Source organism: Ascochyta rabiei, chromosome 2 (genome assembly GCF_004011695.2).
Source record: "Ascochyta rabiei chromosome 2, complete sequence".
Lineage (NCBI taxonomy): Eukaryota > Fungi > Ascomycota > Dothideomycetes > Pleosporales > Didymellaceae > Ascochyta > Ascochyta rabiei.
This window is the reverse complement of record NC_082406.1, coordinates 2686106-2700313: the sequence shown is the minus strand read 5'-3', so window position 1 is coordinate 2700313 and position 14208 is coordinate 2686106. Positions and strand designations below refer to the sequence as shown.

Genomic DNA, 14208 nt, shown 5'->3' with positions numbered 1-14208 from the left:
GGTCTCGCGCGATCTTGACGAAGTGTAATCGATAAGGCCATGCCAAGACTGGTACATTGCGCTAGCAATCGTTCTTGTTCTTCGAGCTTGATGCCGCGGTTCACAGCACCAACGACGCGCCAAATACCTTCAGGCTATTGCGCGGCACTCTTCAGCTGTCGCCGTACTCTTTCCAGCCCATCTGCACAACCCTAAGACATCACAACACCATGGCGACAACGGCACCCGTCCCAAGCTCAACCGAGCAGCTCGTGCGCATGTCAGCCAAACGGACAAGAGAGATATTCGCGGCAGACTTCGCGTCGTCAGTCGCCCTCGATCATACGGCGAACTCTGCATTCTCCATCACCGCCACTACCCCCGCGCCATCCACGGCCGCCGACCAGGTCAACGTCGCTGCGCGCATACGGAACGAATACGAGCATGTGCGCCAACTGCCCCCGGCCTTGGCTGCTAAGATGGCGGCGGCAGCCTCGACAGCGGCAGAGCGGCGCAAAAAGATCAAGAGCCAGAACGCGGAAGAGCAGGCGTCAGATCCCAAGATGCGCAAGATGATCGACGGCGCATCTGAGAAGGCGGACAAGGCAAAGGACGCACAGTCCATGGCTTTGACACTGAGGGCTGGAGGAAAGGGCGCAGCTCCCAACGCGAACGGCCCCACGCCCAATCGAAACGCAACTTCGAGCTCGCTGGTGCGCAAGGACACTGTCAGGCAAACAAAGCCCGAATGGCACCAGCCATGGAAGGTTTCAAGGGTCATGGCGGGCCACATGGGATGGGTGCGGTCGCTGGCTGTGGATCCAGACAACAAATTCTTCGCCAGTGGTGCAGCCGACAGGACGAGTATGTGTCGCTTCGCCCGTGTTCACGGTCTACCTGCTAACGTGTGACACAGTCAAGCTCTGGGATCTTGCGAGTGGACAGCTCAAGCTTACACTGACTGGCCACATCAGCGCCGTCCGTGGGTTGGAGATCTCGCCGCGACACCCGTATCTGTTCTCGTGTGGTGAGGACAAGATGGTCAAATGCTGGGACTTGGAGACAAACAAGGTCATTCGCCACTACCACGGACATCTCAGTGGTGTCTACACACTTGCGCTGCACCCAACGCTGGACGTGCTGATTACTGGTGGCCGCGACGGTGTTGCCAGAGTCTGGGACATGCGAACCAGGACAAACGTACACGTGCTGAGCGGGCACAAGGGCACTATTTCGAGCATCAAGGCGCAAGAGGCCGATCCCCAGGTCATCACAGGTTCCATGGACTCGACCATTCGTCTCTGGGACTTGGCGGCTGGCAAGACACAGACAGTATTGACACACCACAAGAAGTCGGTCAGAGCGCTAGCGCTACACCCAAAGGAGTTCACGTTTGCATCCGGCAGCTCGCAGTCGATCAAGCAGTGGATGTGCCCACGGGGTGACTTTATGCTCAACTTCCAGCCGGCCAACAGCATCGTCAACACCCTGTCGGTTAACAACGACAACGTCATGTTCTCCGGCGGCGACGATGGCTCGATGTCTTTCTGGGACTGGAAGACTGGGCATCGATTCCAGCACACGGACCAGATTGCGCAGCCTGGTTCCCTGGACGCAGAGGCAGGCGTCATGTGCTCTACCTACGACAAGACCGGACTCAGGTTGATCGTCGGTGGCTCAGACAAGTCGATCCAGGTCTGGAAGAAGGACGAGAACGCGACAGAGGAGACGCATCCGTTGGATTGGCAGCCGACGCTGGGCAGGCAGAAGTTCTAGGCAGTGTTCTAAGCAGTGCACAGAGGGCGATGGCACGTTGCATTTGCATTTGCATTGACAGGTGTTGGGGCGTTCAAAACGAGATACCATAGTTGTAGAGTAGAAGAGCAGCCAAAGACGCACACAGGACAAGCGACGGATGAGTGGATGCTCTCGTGCTTGCACAAGTCGCCGTATCTCGTACCCGCGTTAGTGCTTCTTGGTTTCATCGTGCTCGTGCTTTGTAGGTTCATCGTGCTCGTGCTTTGTAGGTTCATCGTGCTCGTGCTTTGTAGGTTCGTCGTGCTCGTGCTCGTGCTAGTGGTGGTGGCCCGTGTTTACCGCGGCGCGTGTGCTGCCGACGTCAACCTCACCGTCCGCCAGAGACGTGCCAGCCTGCACGCGCAAGATGCGCCGAGCCAAGAAGAGACTATGGCCCTGAAGCGCAGAGATGTAGTCCTCGCCGCCGTCGCCATCTTCGTCGCCTGGGGCTACCTCACCCACTGGCAACCGAAGCTGCACTACCTGCCGTATGCCTTTGTTGCCGGCGCACTCGCAACCGCTGGGCTGCAGGCCTGGCTGACCTTCACGACCGCCTGGAGCAAAGAGCTGCGGTGCAGCAGGGCCGAGTACGGTGCTCGGCATGCCGCCTTTGTACGGCCAGAGCGGTGGGCGGCCGAGGTGGCAGCGCTCACCAAGCGCAACGAGTACATGATGGAGCCCATCTACCCCGCCTCGTTCGTCGTGTCCGACAGCCTGGACGTGCTGGTTGGCCTCGTTCTGCGCGACTTTGTAAAGAGCTGGTATGGCAGCATCAGCAAGAGCCCCACGTTCGTCAACGAGGTCGACCGAGCGGTGCGCGCGGCGCTGGGCGACATCTGCGAGCGCATCCTCGCCGTGGACGTGGTCGAGACGGTCGTGTCGCGCCTGATTCCCATCATCACCGACCACCTGCGCGCGTCCTACGAGGCCGAGCAGGTGGTACGCGGCCGCAAGCTGATGCGCAACGTCACCGAGAGCGAGGAGCTGGACCTTGCCATTGCGGCCAAGTACAAGGAGGGCCGCCTGCACCCGGCTGCGTCCCTGGCGTACTCCAACACCAAACCCATTCAGCAGCAGCACCTGCGCAGCCTGGCCGCCCGCCTGCTGCCGAAAATCATGCCGCCCAGCATGATGACCAGCCCGGCGGTCAATGTGCTGGTCAAGGAGCTCGTGGCCTGCGCTGTCCTGTCGCCCATCATGCAACTGGTCGCGGACCCCGACATGTGGAACCAGTTGATGGAGGGTTGTGTAAGTCAATCTTCCAGAAAGCGCTATGCCAAAGCAGCCGCTCATTCGTCAAGGGTCGCACGCTTCTTCAAGAACGCAAGACTGTCCGCAAGCTCCGGGCCGCGCTCGATCAGCAGACGCCTGCCTCGCCCAAAATCACCAAGAACATCCAGTTTCCCAAGCTCGCGCCCGGCGACAACGAGCGGCGTTTCGAGAAGTTTATACGCGCCATCAGACAAACGAACACACTCGCCGACGCCCGGCGCTTTCGCAGCGAAATCTCCAGTCAGTTGCGCAAGGACTCGCAGATTGAGGACCAAGATGCAGTCTATCTGCGGCGCTTGGAAACAGCACGCAGCATCCTGGACCAGAAGGTCGCAAATCTCAGTGCTGGCGGATCAGTGCGTGCAAAAGTGGAGGCAAAGGAAAAGCCTAAGCACAAGCGAACGTCTTCTCGGTTTGCTAATGCTTCTCTTCGAGAAGTCCTCTACGATGCGTCGGGTCTCTCTTGTTTCATGGAGTTCATGGACCAGGCCGATCTGATGCGTCTCGTACAGTTCTGGATAGTCGTGGATGGGTTTCGAAACCCTCTCGAGGATGAGATGGATGAGGAGCCTGTGGGGCAAAGCGGACCACTACCTTCGTGGACGGATTCTGATCGTGCGGATATTGCACAGATTCACGACGCGTATCTATCCAAGCCAGGACTGAAGATCTTACCAGAAGCTAGACAAGCGGTCACAACATTCTTAAAAGCAGGACGAAAAGCAACACCGCAACAGTACCACGATGCACGGCGTGCTCTGCTCCAAGCTCAGACGGATGCCTATGACCAGTTGCAAGAGCCATACTTTAGGCGCTTCAAGAGATCGAACCTATACTACAAATGGCTTGCAATGGATGAAGCAGCGAATCCCAGCAGAAACGTTAGAACGCAATCAATTGCGCAGACCTTGGACGACCCTTCTGCTGCCGCTCCTGCGATGACCAGATCGCAGTCGACCCAGCGACCCATGCTGAAGCTGCCAGCCGGAGACCTCCGCCGTGCAGTTGCTTCGTCCTCCGATCTCAAAGGCCAAGGCGTGATCAAAGAATTCGAGCCGCCCCTCAGACGGTCGCTGGATGTGCAGTCACCCACCACTCTTCGGTTACCGCTGTTTGATGACGATTACGATACTGATACCATGGTGCAATCAACTGCAAGCTTGGACTCTGACTTTGGTCAAAATCAGCCAAACGGAAATAATAGTCAGGTTGTGGACGCTATGCACGCTGCATTGACTGACATCATGGACGAACCCGAGGGGTCGTTGTTCTATGACCCCAGTCTGAAGCCACCCCGGGACATTGAGTCTCGAAAAGGTTCTGTAGATCTAACTGGAGCCCTGTCGCCTAGGCCTTTGATGCAAAATAGGAAAGAAAGCGAGAGGCCAAGCATAGCATCCTTAGGGCTTGTTGGTGCACCCAGAACACGCGGAGTTTTCAACGATGATCTCTTCGGCGATGAAGAGAAGTTTCTCGAAGACGAAGTGGACGACCCTGTAGCCCGCAATAAGACCGACGACGAAGACATCCACGAAGCTGCCCCGGGAGATTTGGGTCTTGCGGAAGCCATCGATGCACTGACTGCGGATATTGAGCGTCTGGTAACGCAGGAGTCTATCGTGGACTCGCTGACCTCGAAAGCGGAGCTGACGAACAATGCTGCTGAGCTCCGAATCCTACGCAAAAGTAAGGCCAGTTTGCAAAGAGAGATCCAAAGGAAGGAGCTGCAACGTCAACAGTATATTGTCCAGGAAAGCGACAACAGTTTGTATGGCCGCGCTACAGTATTCATACAGTCCATCATGGTTGGTACCGAGGAAGATGGGAAGGAGTATGCCATGTGTAAGTACATTGCAAATCTCAAATCGCGGCGAGCTGGAACTAACATAACCTAGATGTTGTTGAAGTCAAACGCAAAGCGGGCGATCAGATGCCGGCCGCAACGTGGGTCATTTCCCGTCGCTACAGCGAGTTCCACGAGCTGCACAAGAACCTGCGTTCAAAGTTCCCTCAAGTTAGAAACCTTGAGTTTCCACGGCGGCAGATGATGCTCAAGCTGCAGAAAGACTTCCTGCACAAGCGACGGTTAGGCCTCGAGAAGTATCTCCGCGTAGGTTCATCTTCCTTACTTTCTCTTCTCACCTGCTGATACCCATGAAGGAACTTCTCCAGATACCAACCGTCTGCCGCAGCCGCGAACTCCGCGCTTTCCTCTCGGCTTCCGCCATCAACCCTGCGGATACCCTGAAGAATGCCGCCGAAACGAGTGACTTCGTCTCCCGCATTTATTCATCGGTCGCAGACGGCATGGAAGAATTTCTCGGCAATATTCCTGTCCTCGACCAGCTCTCCGTCGCTGGCCAGAACCTCATCTCGGCAGCAACCACGCAGCTCGCCGCTACCAACAGCCACCCCACCGACCCCAACGCCCCGCCAGGCTTCGAAGCCGGTCTCGGCGTGGGCGACGCCGAAGCAGAAGCGGAGCTCCTCGCCTTCGAAAACAAAGAACTGGAGCCCTTTGTAAAACCAATCTGCGACCTCTTCCTCGAAGTCTTCAGCCTAAACGCACAGAACAACTGGTTGCGCGGCCGCGCCGTCGTCGTAGTGCTGCACCAGCTCCTCGGCGGCACAATCGAGCGCAAAGTGCGCGAGTCCTTCACGGCTTTCACTTCGGCCAACAGCATGGCGTCGTATATCGACAAAATCAAAGACATCATGTGGCCCAACGGCCGGCTCAAGCAACCTGATCCCGCAGCCTTACCACGCACGCAGAAAGATCGTGATCGCAGCCGGAGAGAGGCGCAGGCCGTGCTCGAGACGTTGGTCCCTGAGCTGGCGAGCAGTGTTGTCGGCAGGCAGAATGCTGTTATCGCCGCGCGCAGGATGGGGGGGATGCTGAATAACGAGCGGCTGAATACGCATTTGGTGTTCACGCTCGTGGATGAGGTGGTTGGCGTGCTGTTCCCCGATGTGTAGAGTTTTATGTACTCAGAAGGCGTCTTGCGGAGCAATAGTCGAATGGGATGGCATGGCTTGGTTGTCGATAGACCAGCACAATACTCACGAAACTTGAATGACCGAATCCTGGCTTTCTTGCATTACCGCTATCCAGCATCTTCAATATATAATGCAATACCAACACGTCAGAACTGTTGTTATTGTTTTTGGCCGCCGTTGCTTACATCTTTGCTGCCAAGAATAAAGCTGGCAACCCTTCTGCATCAAGTTGACGTCAACCTCGATCCGCCCCAAGGTCTCCCTTCAGCTATGACCTCGAACAGTAAACGCAGTTCATGCGTCGACTTGACCGCAGAGTATAGCTGGTTCGTGTTCAGTGCACGGGTCCTTGGCCATGGAAATTCATCTACATCTTACTTGGTCGAGACTTTCCTCCGCTCTGGCTTTCAGGGCCAAAACAAGGGCTACTTTTTTATTGAATTCCAAAACTCTTCATTGTTATGGCAAGCTTTTTGTAACGTGTCTGGGTTTCTAGGTCGGCCCTTGCATACCATAACTTTGAGATGAATTTATTATCTTTTACACTCTTGGGAATCTTAATTAGAGATATTGTAACCAAGAGACGCATCGCTATTTTAGTGAAAGCAGATGATAAGTTGCGTATTATTGTTATTTGCAATTTTGGCAGGTTCCTTGAATAAATTTAAGAACGATAGAACTTACTTCTCTCTTTGCTCTTGACATATACCTACGCTCTAATTTCAACCACTTTTTGATTCTTCTGTACGGTATGTAGATATATCACAGCTGTCCTACAGTCTTGGAAACCATCTGCCAGCGTTGTGGTGGTAAAGAGTAGAGCAGAAGCTGGCTGGTTTTAGCAAAGAATCGCTCAGGCGAACAAGCTTTTGACGCGTGGTTGCACGGAGCCACTCCTTGTGTCCTGGTCCACTTCGACCTTCGGCTGGTGTTGCAGTACCGCTGGAGTGCTTGAGATATCGCGGCCTGGCCTGGACGCAGGCGCGACAGACACTCGATCGGTCCCAGATTGAAGCACGGGATGCTCGGGTATCCCTTGGGTTTGCATTGGCATCCATTGGCATGATATACTGTATTACCTGGGATCACGGATGACAGGGCTGTTCGGATGCTGCTTCCGACGCTTTTCCGATGCTGTTCCGATGCTGTCGATACGACTTGACGTATTGGAGCAGGGGATGGTCAAAAAACAGTGATAACGATCCCAAGAGGGAGAGATGGGTCGGAAGTCTTTCAAACGTGATACAGCTGAGATATTACGTGACCATGCTGAAGTGGAGAGTGACCCAAACTGGCAATGAGCAGGTGTGCCACGTGATCCAACGTAAACTTGAATTGCTGTGCTTTCTGTTTCGTTTCCCAAACAGTGTTTGAGCGAGAGTTCAGGATTAGGCATGCCGCGTAGCTCGGATCAGTTGATTTAGTTGTTAACTCTTTTAATAACCAGGGTGCAGATAAGCGTATACAATAGCTGCGAACAAAGACGTGGCTTCGTCCGTAACCTTCTGACCTACTGCTAATAGCAAAGATGACGAATGTATGAGTACTAAACCAAAAGAGCATATTATTGCCTCTCACGCCATTTTGTGTGAAAGGGTCAGTGCCAAGCAATCCTTAAATGTTGCACATGATACTGTGTAGGTCAAGAAATCAGCCCAGGCCACCAACGAAAACCAATTATCCACACCTTAGCGTTCCGACAGCAGACAAAGGCCTATTCTAGCACAGGTATGTAGTATTCATAGATAGGTTTTGGATGCGAGTCTTTAACAGTATTAAGACATACAGACCCGCGCATCACGAGGGGTTCCGCGCCGTAAAGGATCTGGGCGTGGTGGCAAACTCAAGAGCAAAGGGAGAAAGAATACTGTGACGACAACAATTGGCTCGGGTAATGATACCGCGACGACGTGGCGACACTGCAATCTAGATTTAGAAACAACTCTTTCCCCTCACTTGTAAGGACAAATTGTGCTGTTGTCCTGCTTAATATGAGGCCCAGTCGGTCCGAAATACAAGGAAGAAAAATTTCCGCAATGCCCACCTACTACCGACGCTTGCTTCCAGCCTCAACTGCTCGCAGGCGGGAACTGTCCAGTCAGATACCAGACAAGAGTAAGAGAGTTGTAGCGTGCCAAATATGCCGAGAGAAACGGAGAAGGGTGAGCATGCTGAGTCACAAGATTTTTGATTGGCTGATATACTCACGGCTGTTAGTGCTCTGGTCGGCGTCCGACATGCGATGAGTGTCGCACTCGCTGCATAGAATGCGTCTATGAATTTCAACCGGGAATGTCGCGTTCAGCGGCGCTGAAGTTGAAGAACGATCGCATACAGGATGATCTGAGCAACACAATGGAGCTATACTGGTCCGTCCGCTAATCAGCCATCTGTATTAGCGCGTCCAGTGCTGACGCGCTCTCATCATAGGTATCTGCAGACACAATCTAGAGAAAATGCTGCGAAGGCTTTGGAACTTATACAATCGGGATTGAAGCCTGCTCGGGTGTTGCAACAAGTACATCCTGGTCCTACAAACAAATCACCTGAAGAGCAACCTGCTGAGTCAGAAGGAGAACCCACCGTTGATCAGTCCTCCAACAGCGCAACCATACCTGCGAGTACACCCGCAAACACATCCGCGAACGTAATTGCAGGCACAATTGCAAGCACAACCGAAAGCACGTCGAAGGAACGCAGCTCTCCAGAATTTGAACCACTCCAGCAATCTGCATTTCATCCTTCTAATGTTATTCCAGTCTTGACTCGAGGCGTCGAGTCTTTCTTGCTCTGCACCGGATGCATCTTCCATATCTACGATGCGAGCGATGCGCAAGCCAAGTTGAATGTTGCTCGAGCCTTCATTGAGAAAGTCGGCGAGACATGGGCCCAGCCATCTTACGGGAGCCCTCTTATAGACGAGTCTAGAGTCATATTGACCCCTGTGTGTATCATGGCTGCTCTTGGCCTCCAGTACACAAAGTATCCTATTCCTGCTTTAGGCATTCGACCATCTTCTGAAGACGGTACTCATCGATACGTCACAATTTTCTACGAGATAGCGAAACGATACTTGGATGTTCTCATTGAGAGGAATGTGCTCGAAGCGATGAGAGCCTGTGCCGCTTTCTGTGTTTTCAACACCATTGGTCATGCGACAGTTGCATTAAACTATGCCTGTAAGAATACCGTCTACCTTGTTTTCCTTCCAGCTTACAACCACTGACTACGGTTAGACATGGGTATCAATGTGGCATTCAACAACGGTCTTCCTCTCCTTCTCGACTCTTGCGGTATTGAAACCAAAGACTGGCCAAGCTACAAGCGGGTGTTGAGAACTCTCGGCACTTTACACGAGTAGGTTTTTGCAACTTGCTCCGTTCTCTTCCGGTGTCTAATCGAAGATGCAGCTGGCTCGTTAGCACCTTGGGTTTCGTACCACAGGATCTATTTGGGGCTCAAGCAAAGGTACGGAATATTACGTTCGACCGACTAACTAGGTCTGTTCTTCACACACACGGCTAATTTCGAGTAGACATCTACCTTATTAGACCAGGAACCCGCAACACCGGCTGAAATCATTCAACAAAAACTGGCCAAAGTGGTGCACATAGAAGCCGACCTGCTTCGGAGCGTCGCAAGCTTCGAGACCATCACATCGCCATTTTTCGCCTATGTTCGCAGAGATCTCCTGCAATGGTACGAGGAACTGCCGGTGTGGATGCGTCTCGACTCGCTTGTCGTAGCAGAATCTCGCCCCTCTAGCACGATAAGAACGATTTATTTGGTTCACTTGTTCTACTTGTCGGCCAACATCCTCGTAGCTCGCCTTGCTCATAAGCAACTATGCAGCTATTCGACTCCGGGACGAAGCGCTGAAATGAGAATTGCGGTCGGTGATGGGTTAGTGGCTGCACGCACTGCTGCGCGTATTCTCCAGTTGCAGCTCGATGATTTGACCATCTACCAGAGATGTTGGTGCTGCGAGTGAGTTACTTCCCGTTCAACATGATTGAGATGATGAAACTAACCGACGTAGGTTCGCAGCATACATGGCCTGCCTGACGCTGTTACACAGCACGACACAATTGGTACTCAATGGTTACTCACAACCAACTTGGCAGAAAGAGCTTTCCTACGCCAAGTCGTGCATAGACGTTCTTGAATACTGTGCACTTGTCGACAAGATTGCGCGAAACTTCCTGAAGGTCACGATTCGCTACTACAATGTACTGCTGGCGATAGCAGAGCCAAACGTTGCTGCTTCGGACGGAACTCCACCAGACGGATTCGACCACCTTTTCAGCACCTCTGAGAGCACGTATGCGCACCTGGTGAGCGCATCTGCAGGTTTAGTCAACCTCCTCAGCCATCCATTTGGATCTCCATCCGACTTGATGATGGAGAATACTCTCGAGGCTAAAGTCGGTCTCGGTTGCGAGCTGGGACAGGATTCGCTCTCAACTCCACCTCAGAACACCACGTTGAATGCCAGCTCCGACCGAGTTCTCTCGCTACGCAAGGTAATGAGCACAAGTTTGCAAAACAGCTGTCTGCTCGGTTCATCGCAGCCGCATGATTGGAGCCCACTCCTTGACATGGGTAGCCTATAGTAAGGCAAGTTTTGAGAGCACTACGTTTTGTGAACTGTCAGGCGTTTGATCTAGGAGTGGCATAACTGGAGTTCGGTTTTTCGTAAGACTTTACATTATCTGGGGGCAAGAAGTTATAAGACAGCCGTAGGTGCTAGCAGAGCTTCTGTAATATGCACTCATTAGCAAATCTTGAAGTTAGAAGCTAAAATAAAAAGAGCAGGCCAGGGACGGCCAGTATGCAGCAATGTTTCTCGTCTTGGGGATCAGCTGCATTTAGAGTATCTACAACCCTTCATCTGGACTTAATGACCTCCTCTAGGGCACGCCATAGCACCACGTTCGTGGAGAGGAAAGCTCGTGTCCAAGAACACACTGGTGAGTTGCGCCGCATCTAAGCAGGACTCAGCTTCCTAGACTCGAAAAACTGCTTGTTAGTCAACAAGATCAAGCACGTGGCGCGTTGGCAGGCTTGAGAGTTTACCCCATCCAGTCTATCAATGTACGAGCAATCAGCCAATCCGCTGCTTTCTCCGCACCCACACCTCCTCACCATCTCCACTATCACACTTTCGCAACTGCGTCTCCCAAACCGCCAACTTGTAGCTCCCGCGATCGCTCCTCCCCGTATGCAAGTCAAAGCTCCAATCATGCTTCGGACACGTGATGCCAGCACTCAACTTGACACCAAAATCCTCGATATCGAAGGGTGTGCCATTACTCAATGGGTAGGAAGAGTGCGGACATTCCTTGATTCGTCAGACGATGAAACGCGCAATCAAGATTTCAACAACGATGGGTATGAACAGAAGACCGAGAGGCTGTGAGGCTGTGAGATAGCAGAAGCACAACGACCACACGAAGCCACTACACTGGCCGACGCTTAAGATCTCAGGGAAGAGCAAAAAAACATACATGATTGACAGCCACAAACCCCCCCTGATACCGAAAAACCATAACCTGATCTTTCGCGTCGCCCTCCCCTTCTTTCCACTCATCAATCCTGATTTCCTTCGCCTGACTCGCATCTTCCTTAGGGACATGAAAGACTTTACACCCGGACACGTACTGGTCTTGACATGGGTGCTGCTGTGCTAGGCGGCCGTCATCGCTGGTCAGATTTGGGTACGAGGAGACAGGACCGGCGTTGAACCATGCTGCTCCGCCGCGGGGGGCGCGGGAGAAGTTGAACATGGATGTTGGAGAGCGAAGGAGACGGGATGGTGGTGGTGATGAAGTTTGGTGGGCTAGTGTTATCGATAGGCGCGCTAGTGATTTGTGGAGTATTTTGTAGTGGAACTTTTGGACGCTAAGTATATTTCATCGCAAGCATAACTATGTCGTCTATTGAGGTCGTCGTGTTAGACGTGGAGTCGAATCGCTGCCGTATAACGCCGTTCATGCAGTCTGTCTCTCGCAAGGCCGAAGCCGTGCTCATACCCCATTTTCGTCTCGTCGCAAGTATCCACAGAAAGAGACCACATCCATTAATCATCCCATCTCTTCACAGCAGCTGCCCGGCCACTCCCAGCGCAACACCCATACCCACGGCCAAACTTCCACATCCCCTAGTAGGCGCGGCATTTCCCCTCCCGTCAAATGCCTGACAAGCTGCAACCTGCAGCCCAAAGCACGCCTCCTGACTCAGACTCGAACAAACACTGCTCGCGCTCGCCTGCCCCAAGCTCGGCACTGCAGTGATCGTCGCACCTCCGTTCGGCGCACTGACGGTAACGCCCCGCGCGCCGCCCATCAGTGCATTCGTACAGCTCGCAGCATCGCTTTGGCAGCGCGTATAAGCGCTGGAGCAGGCAGCTGCGTTGGTGTAAGTCGTGGCGATGTAGGGGAAAGGATAGAAAGCGTTGGATACCGTTGATGCCCCGCCTGATCCTGCATTGGCGGTCGTCGCCTGAACGAATGGCCCAGAGGTTGTCGAGGCGGTAACGAAGGGGACGGTGGTCGATGCCGTGACCGCGCCGGTAGCAGAGACGCCAAGCGTACCGGTGCAAGCTGCGCCTTGCGGGCAGCAGGCGACGACGTTGTTGCGGTCGGCGGAGCAGACGGCGGTGCGAGGGCAGCAAAGGCCTGCTGCGTTCAGGTTGGTGCACGCATAGTAATTGTTTGCGCAGCTGTTGCCCTGGCGCTTGAGCAGTTCAGCGATGCTGTCGACGGGCGTGGTGTCGTTGTTGGATGTTGGGAGTTGTTCGAGCTGTTCGAGCGCTGGTTCGAAGGCGGCAAGGGTGTCGGGAATAGCGAGAGCCAGCGGGGCGAGGAGGAGAGACGCGATGGAGGTCCTCATGGTTGAGAGTGTGGGAATGTGGGTTTGGACAACGTGGCGTGGAATGTGGATGCGCTCGTGGAATGCTCAGCTGGTACCAAGGCCCAGGTTCGGTGAAAGTGTGGGGTAAACAATCACCAACGGTAGATGTAAGGCACCGTCTGAACTGGACTGCAATGCGACTGACGTGGTACCAATTGCTCGAGGCTGCGACAAGGTCTCTCTCTCGAAATGTCGACTTCAACCACCTCACCTGCAGCTGAACGGATGTTGTTGCCCTGCCGAGCCCGTCGTGCGTTGTCAGGGCAGCAGCTAGGCGCTGCATGACGTCATCCGATTGGTCCGCGCTCACGCTAGACACGCTAGACATGTGAACGTCCCTCACGAACGCAATCCTTCAGTAATCCCTCAGTAATCCTCGGACATGGTTGAGGATCTTAGATTATTCTGGATTACATGCATAAACCTCTTTGCAGCTTGTGAAAGGTTCGCGTTGGTGTGACGAGTGTTTGCAATGCGTGGGTGTGTGAGAGTGCGCAACCGTACTTTCGGCTTCAATGTCACAGTGCTTTGCGTTCAATGATAAGAATTCAGCAAGGCAGAGTAAAGCGTAGTCGGAACGGTTGTTGTGCGTAACACCTGTATGTCCTTTTGTTCTCGTTGTACACGATTCCAACAAGTCATGAACTTGTCAGCACTAGTAAGCTCGAGAACTCATCAAATGTCGGCAACAGGCATAAGGACAGTACGCCTGAAGTGTGACATAGTCAACTGAACCCGCGGTCGCTCTAAACGAAGTATCAACGAAGACAGGCCACGATCTCGAGGCCAGCCTGTACGCAGTGCCTCGTCTTTAGCCTGATGCATTCACGCACTTCTCACTGTCAACACATTACAGCGCCATCTTATACCCTGCTTGAGATTGAGCCTCGCTATGAGTCAAGTAGTATTTTCAGAAGGTTCCTGCATCAGTATCTATAACCTCAACGACAACCGCCCACAAAAGGCCGCCAACGATCTTCATCCTCCAGGTGATTGCATCCTCGCCTCCGTCGTCAGCGTCACCAACCGTGCGGCCGCGCAAGCTATTCTCCTCGATGCGGGATAACTTCAGTGATATTAACGGTGTTGCCAAATCTTCAGGCACTTCTGACTATGAACTAAGGATTCACTCCATTTTGGATGTCTCTGAAGAGTACAACTTCATCATGGATGTAGTTGTCCGTGGCGCTTTGAACGTGATCTCAGCGTCGAAGAATTTGGGCTTCCTTAGCGATGGATCAAACACCGTAC

General features: G+C 53.3%; 4 protein-coding genes across 5 annotated transcripts, besides 1 other annotated feature; 3 read left to right on the top strand and 1 right to left on the bottom strand.

Annotated features, from left to right (window-relative positions):
• Positions 1–209: 209 nt before the first annotated feature.
• On the top strand, positions 210–1755 carry EKO05_0001770 (pre-mRNA-splicing factor prp46; the record flags this gene model as incomplete). Its single annotated transcript, XM_038937362.1, has 2 exons — positions 210–843; positions 896–1755. 2 exons carry the CDS (start codon positions 210–212, stop codon positions 1753–1755), a joined length of 1494 nt encoding a protein of 497 aa, XP_038802525.1.
• Positions 1756–1907: 152 nt separating this feature from the next.
• Positions 1908–2071: a tandem repeat.
• A 95-nt stretch (positions 2072–2166) lies between these two features.
• EKO05_0001769 (tRNA (guanine-N(7)-)-methyltransferase (tRNA(m7G46)-methyltransferase)) lies at positions 2167–6024 on the top strand (the record flags this gene model as incomplete). Its single annotated transcript, XM_038937487.2, has 4 exons — positions 2167–3024; positions 3078–4890; positions 4944–5158; positions 5209–6024. 4 exons carry the CDS (start codon positions 2167–2169, stop codon positions 6022–6024), a joined length of 3702 nt encoding a protein of 1233 aa, XP_038802524.2.
• A 2313-nt stretch (positions 6025–8337) lies between these two features.
• On the top strand, positions 8338–10658 carry EKO05_0001768 (uncharacterized protein; the record flags this gene model as incomplete). Its single annotated transcript, XM_038937364.1, has 6 exons — positions 8338–8414; positions 8476–9224; positions 9282–9402; positions 9456–9513; positions 9581–10032; positions 10085–10658. 6 exons carry the CDS (start codon positions 8338–8340, stop codon positions 10656–10658), a joined length of 2031 nt encoding a protein of 676 aa, XP_038802523.1.
• A 1483-nt stretch (positions 10659–12141) lies between these two features.
• Positions 12142–12936, bottom strand: EKO05_0001767 (uncharacterized protein; the record flags this gene model as incomplete). 2 transcript variants are annotated; one of them, XM_059635749.1, is made up of 2 exons in its annotated part: positions 12142–12452; positions 12508–12936. In XM_059635749.1, the coding sequence occupies 2 exons, from the start codon at positions 12934–12936 to the stop codon at positions 12390–12392; spliced, it is 492 nt and encodes a 163-aa protein (XP_059491732.1). The 2 variants fall into 2 exon arrangements, with proteins under 2 accessions (XP_059491732.1, XP_038802521.1); XM_038945056.1 differs by having other exon boundaries at positions 12142–12936.
• Between the last annotated feature and the right edge of the window lie 1272 nt (positions 12937–14208).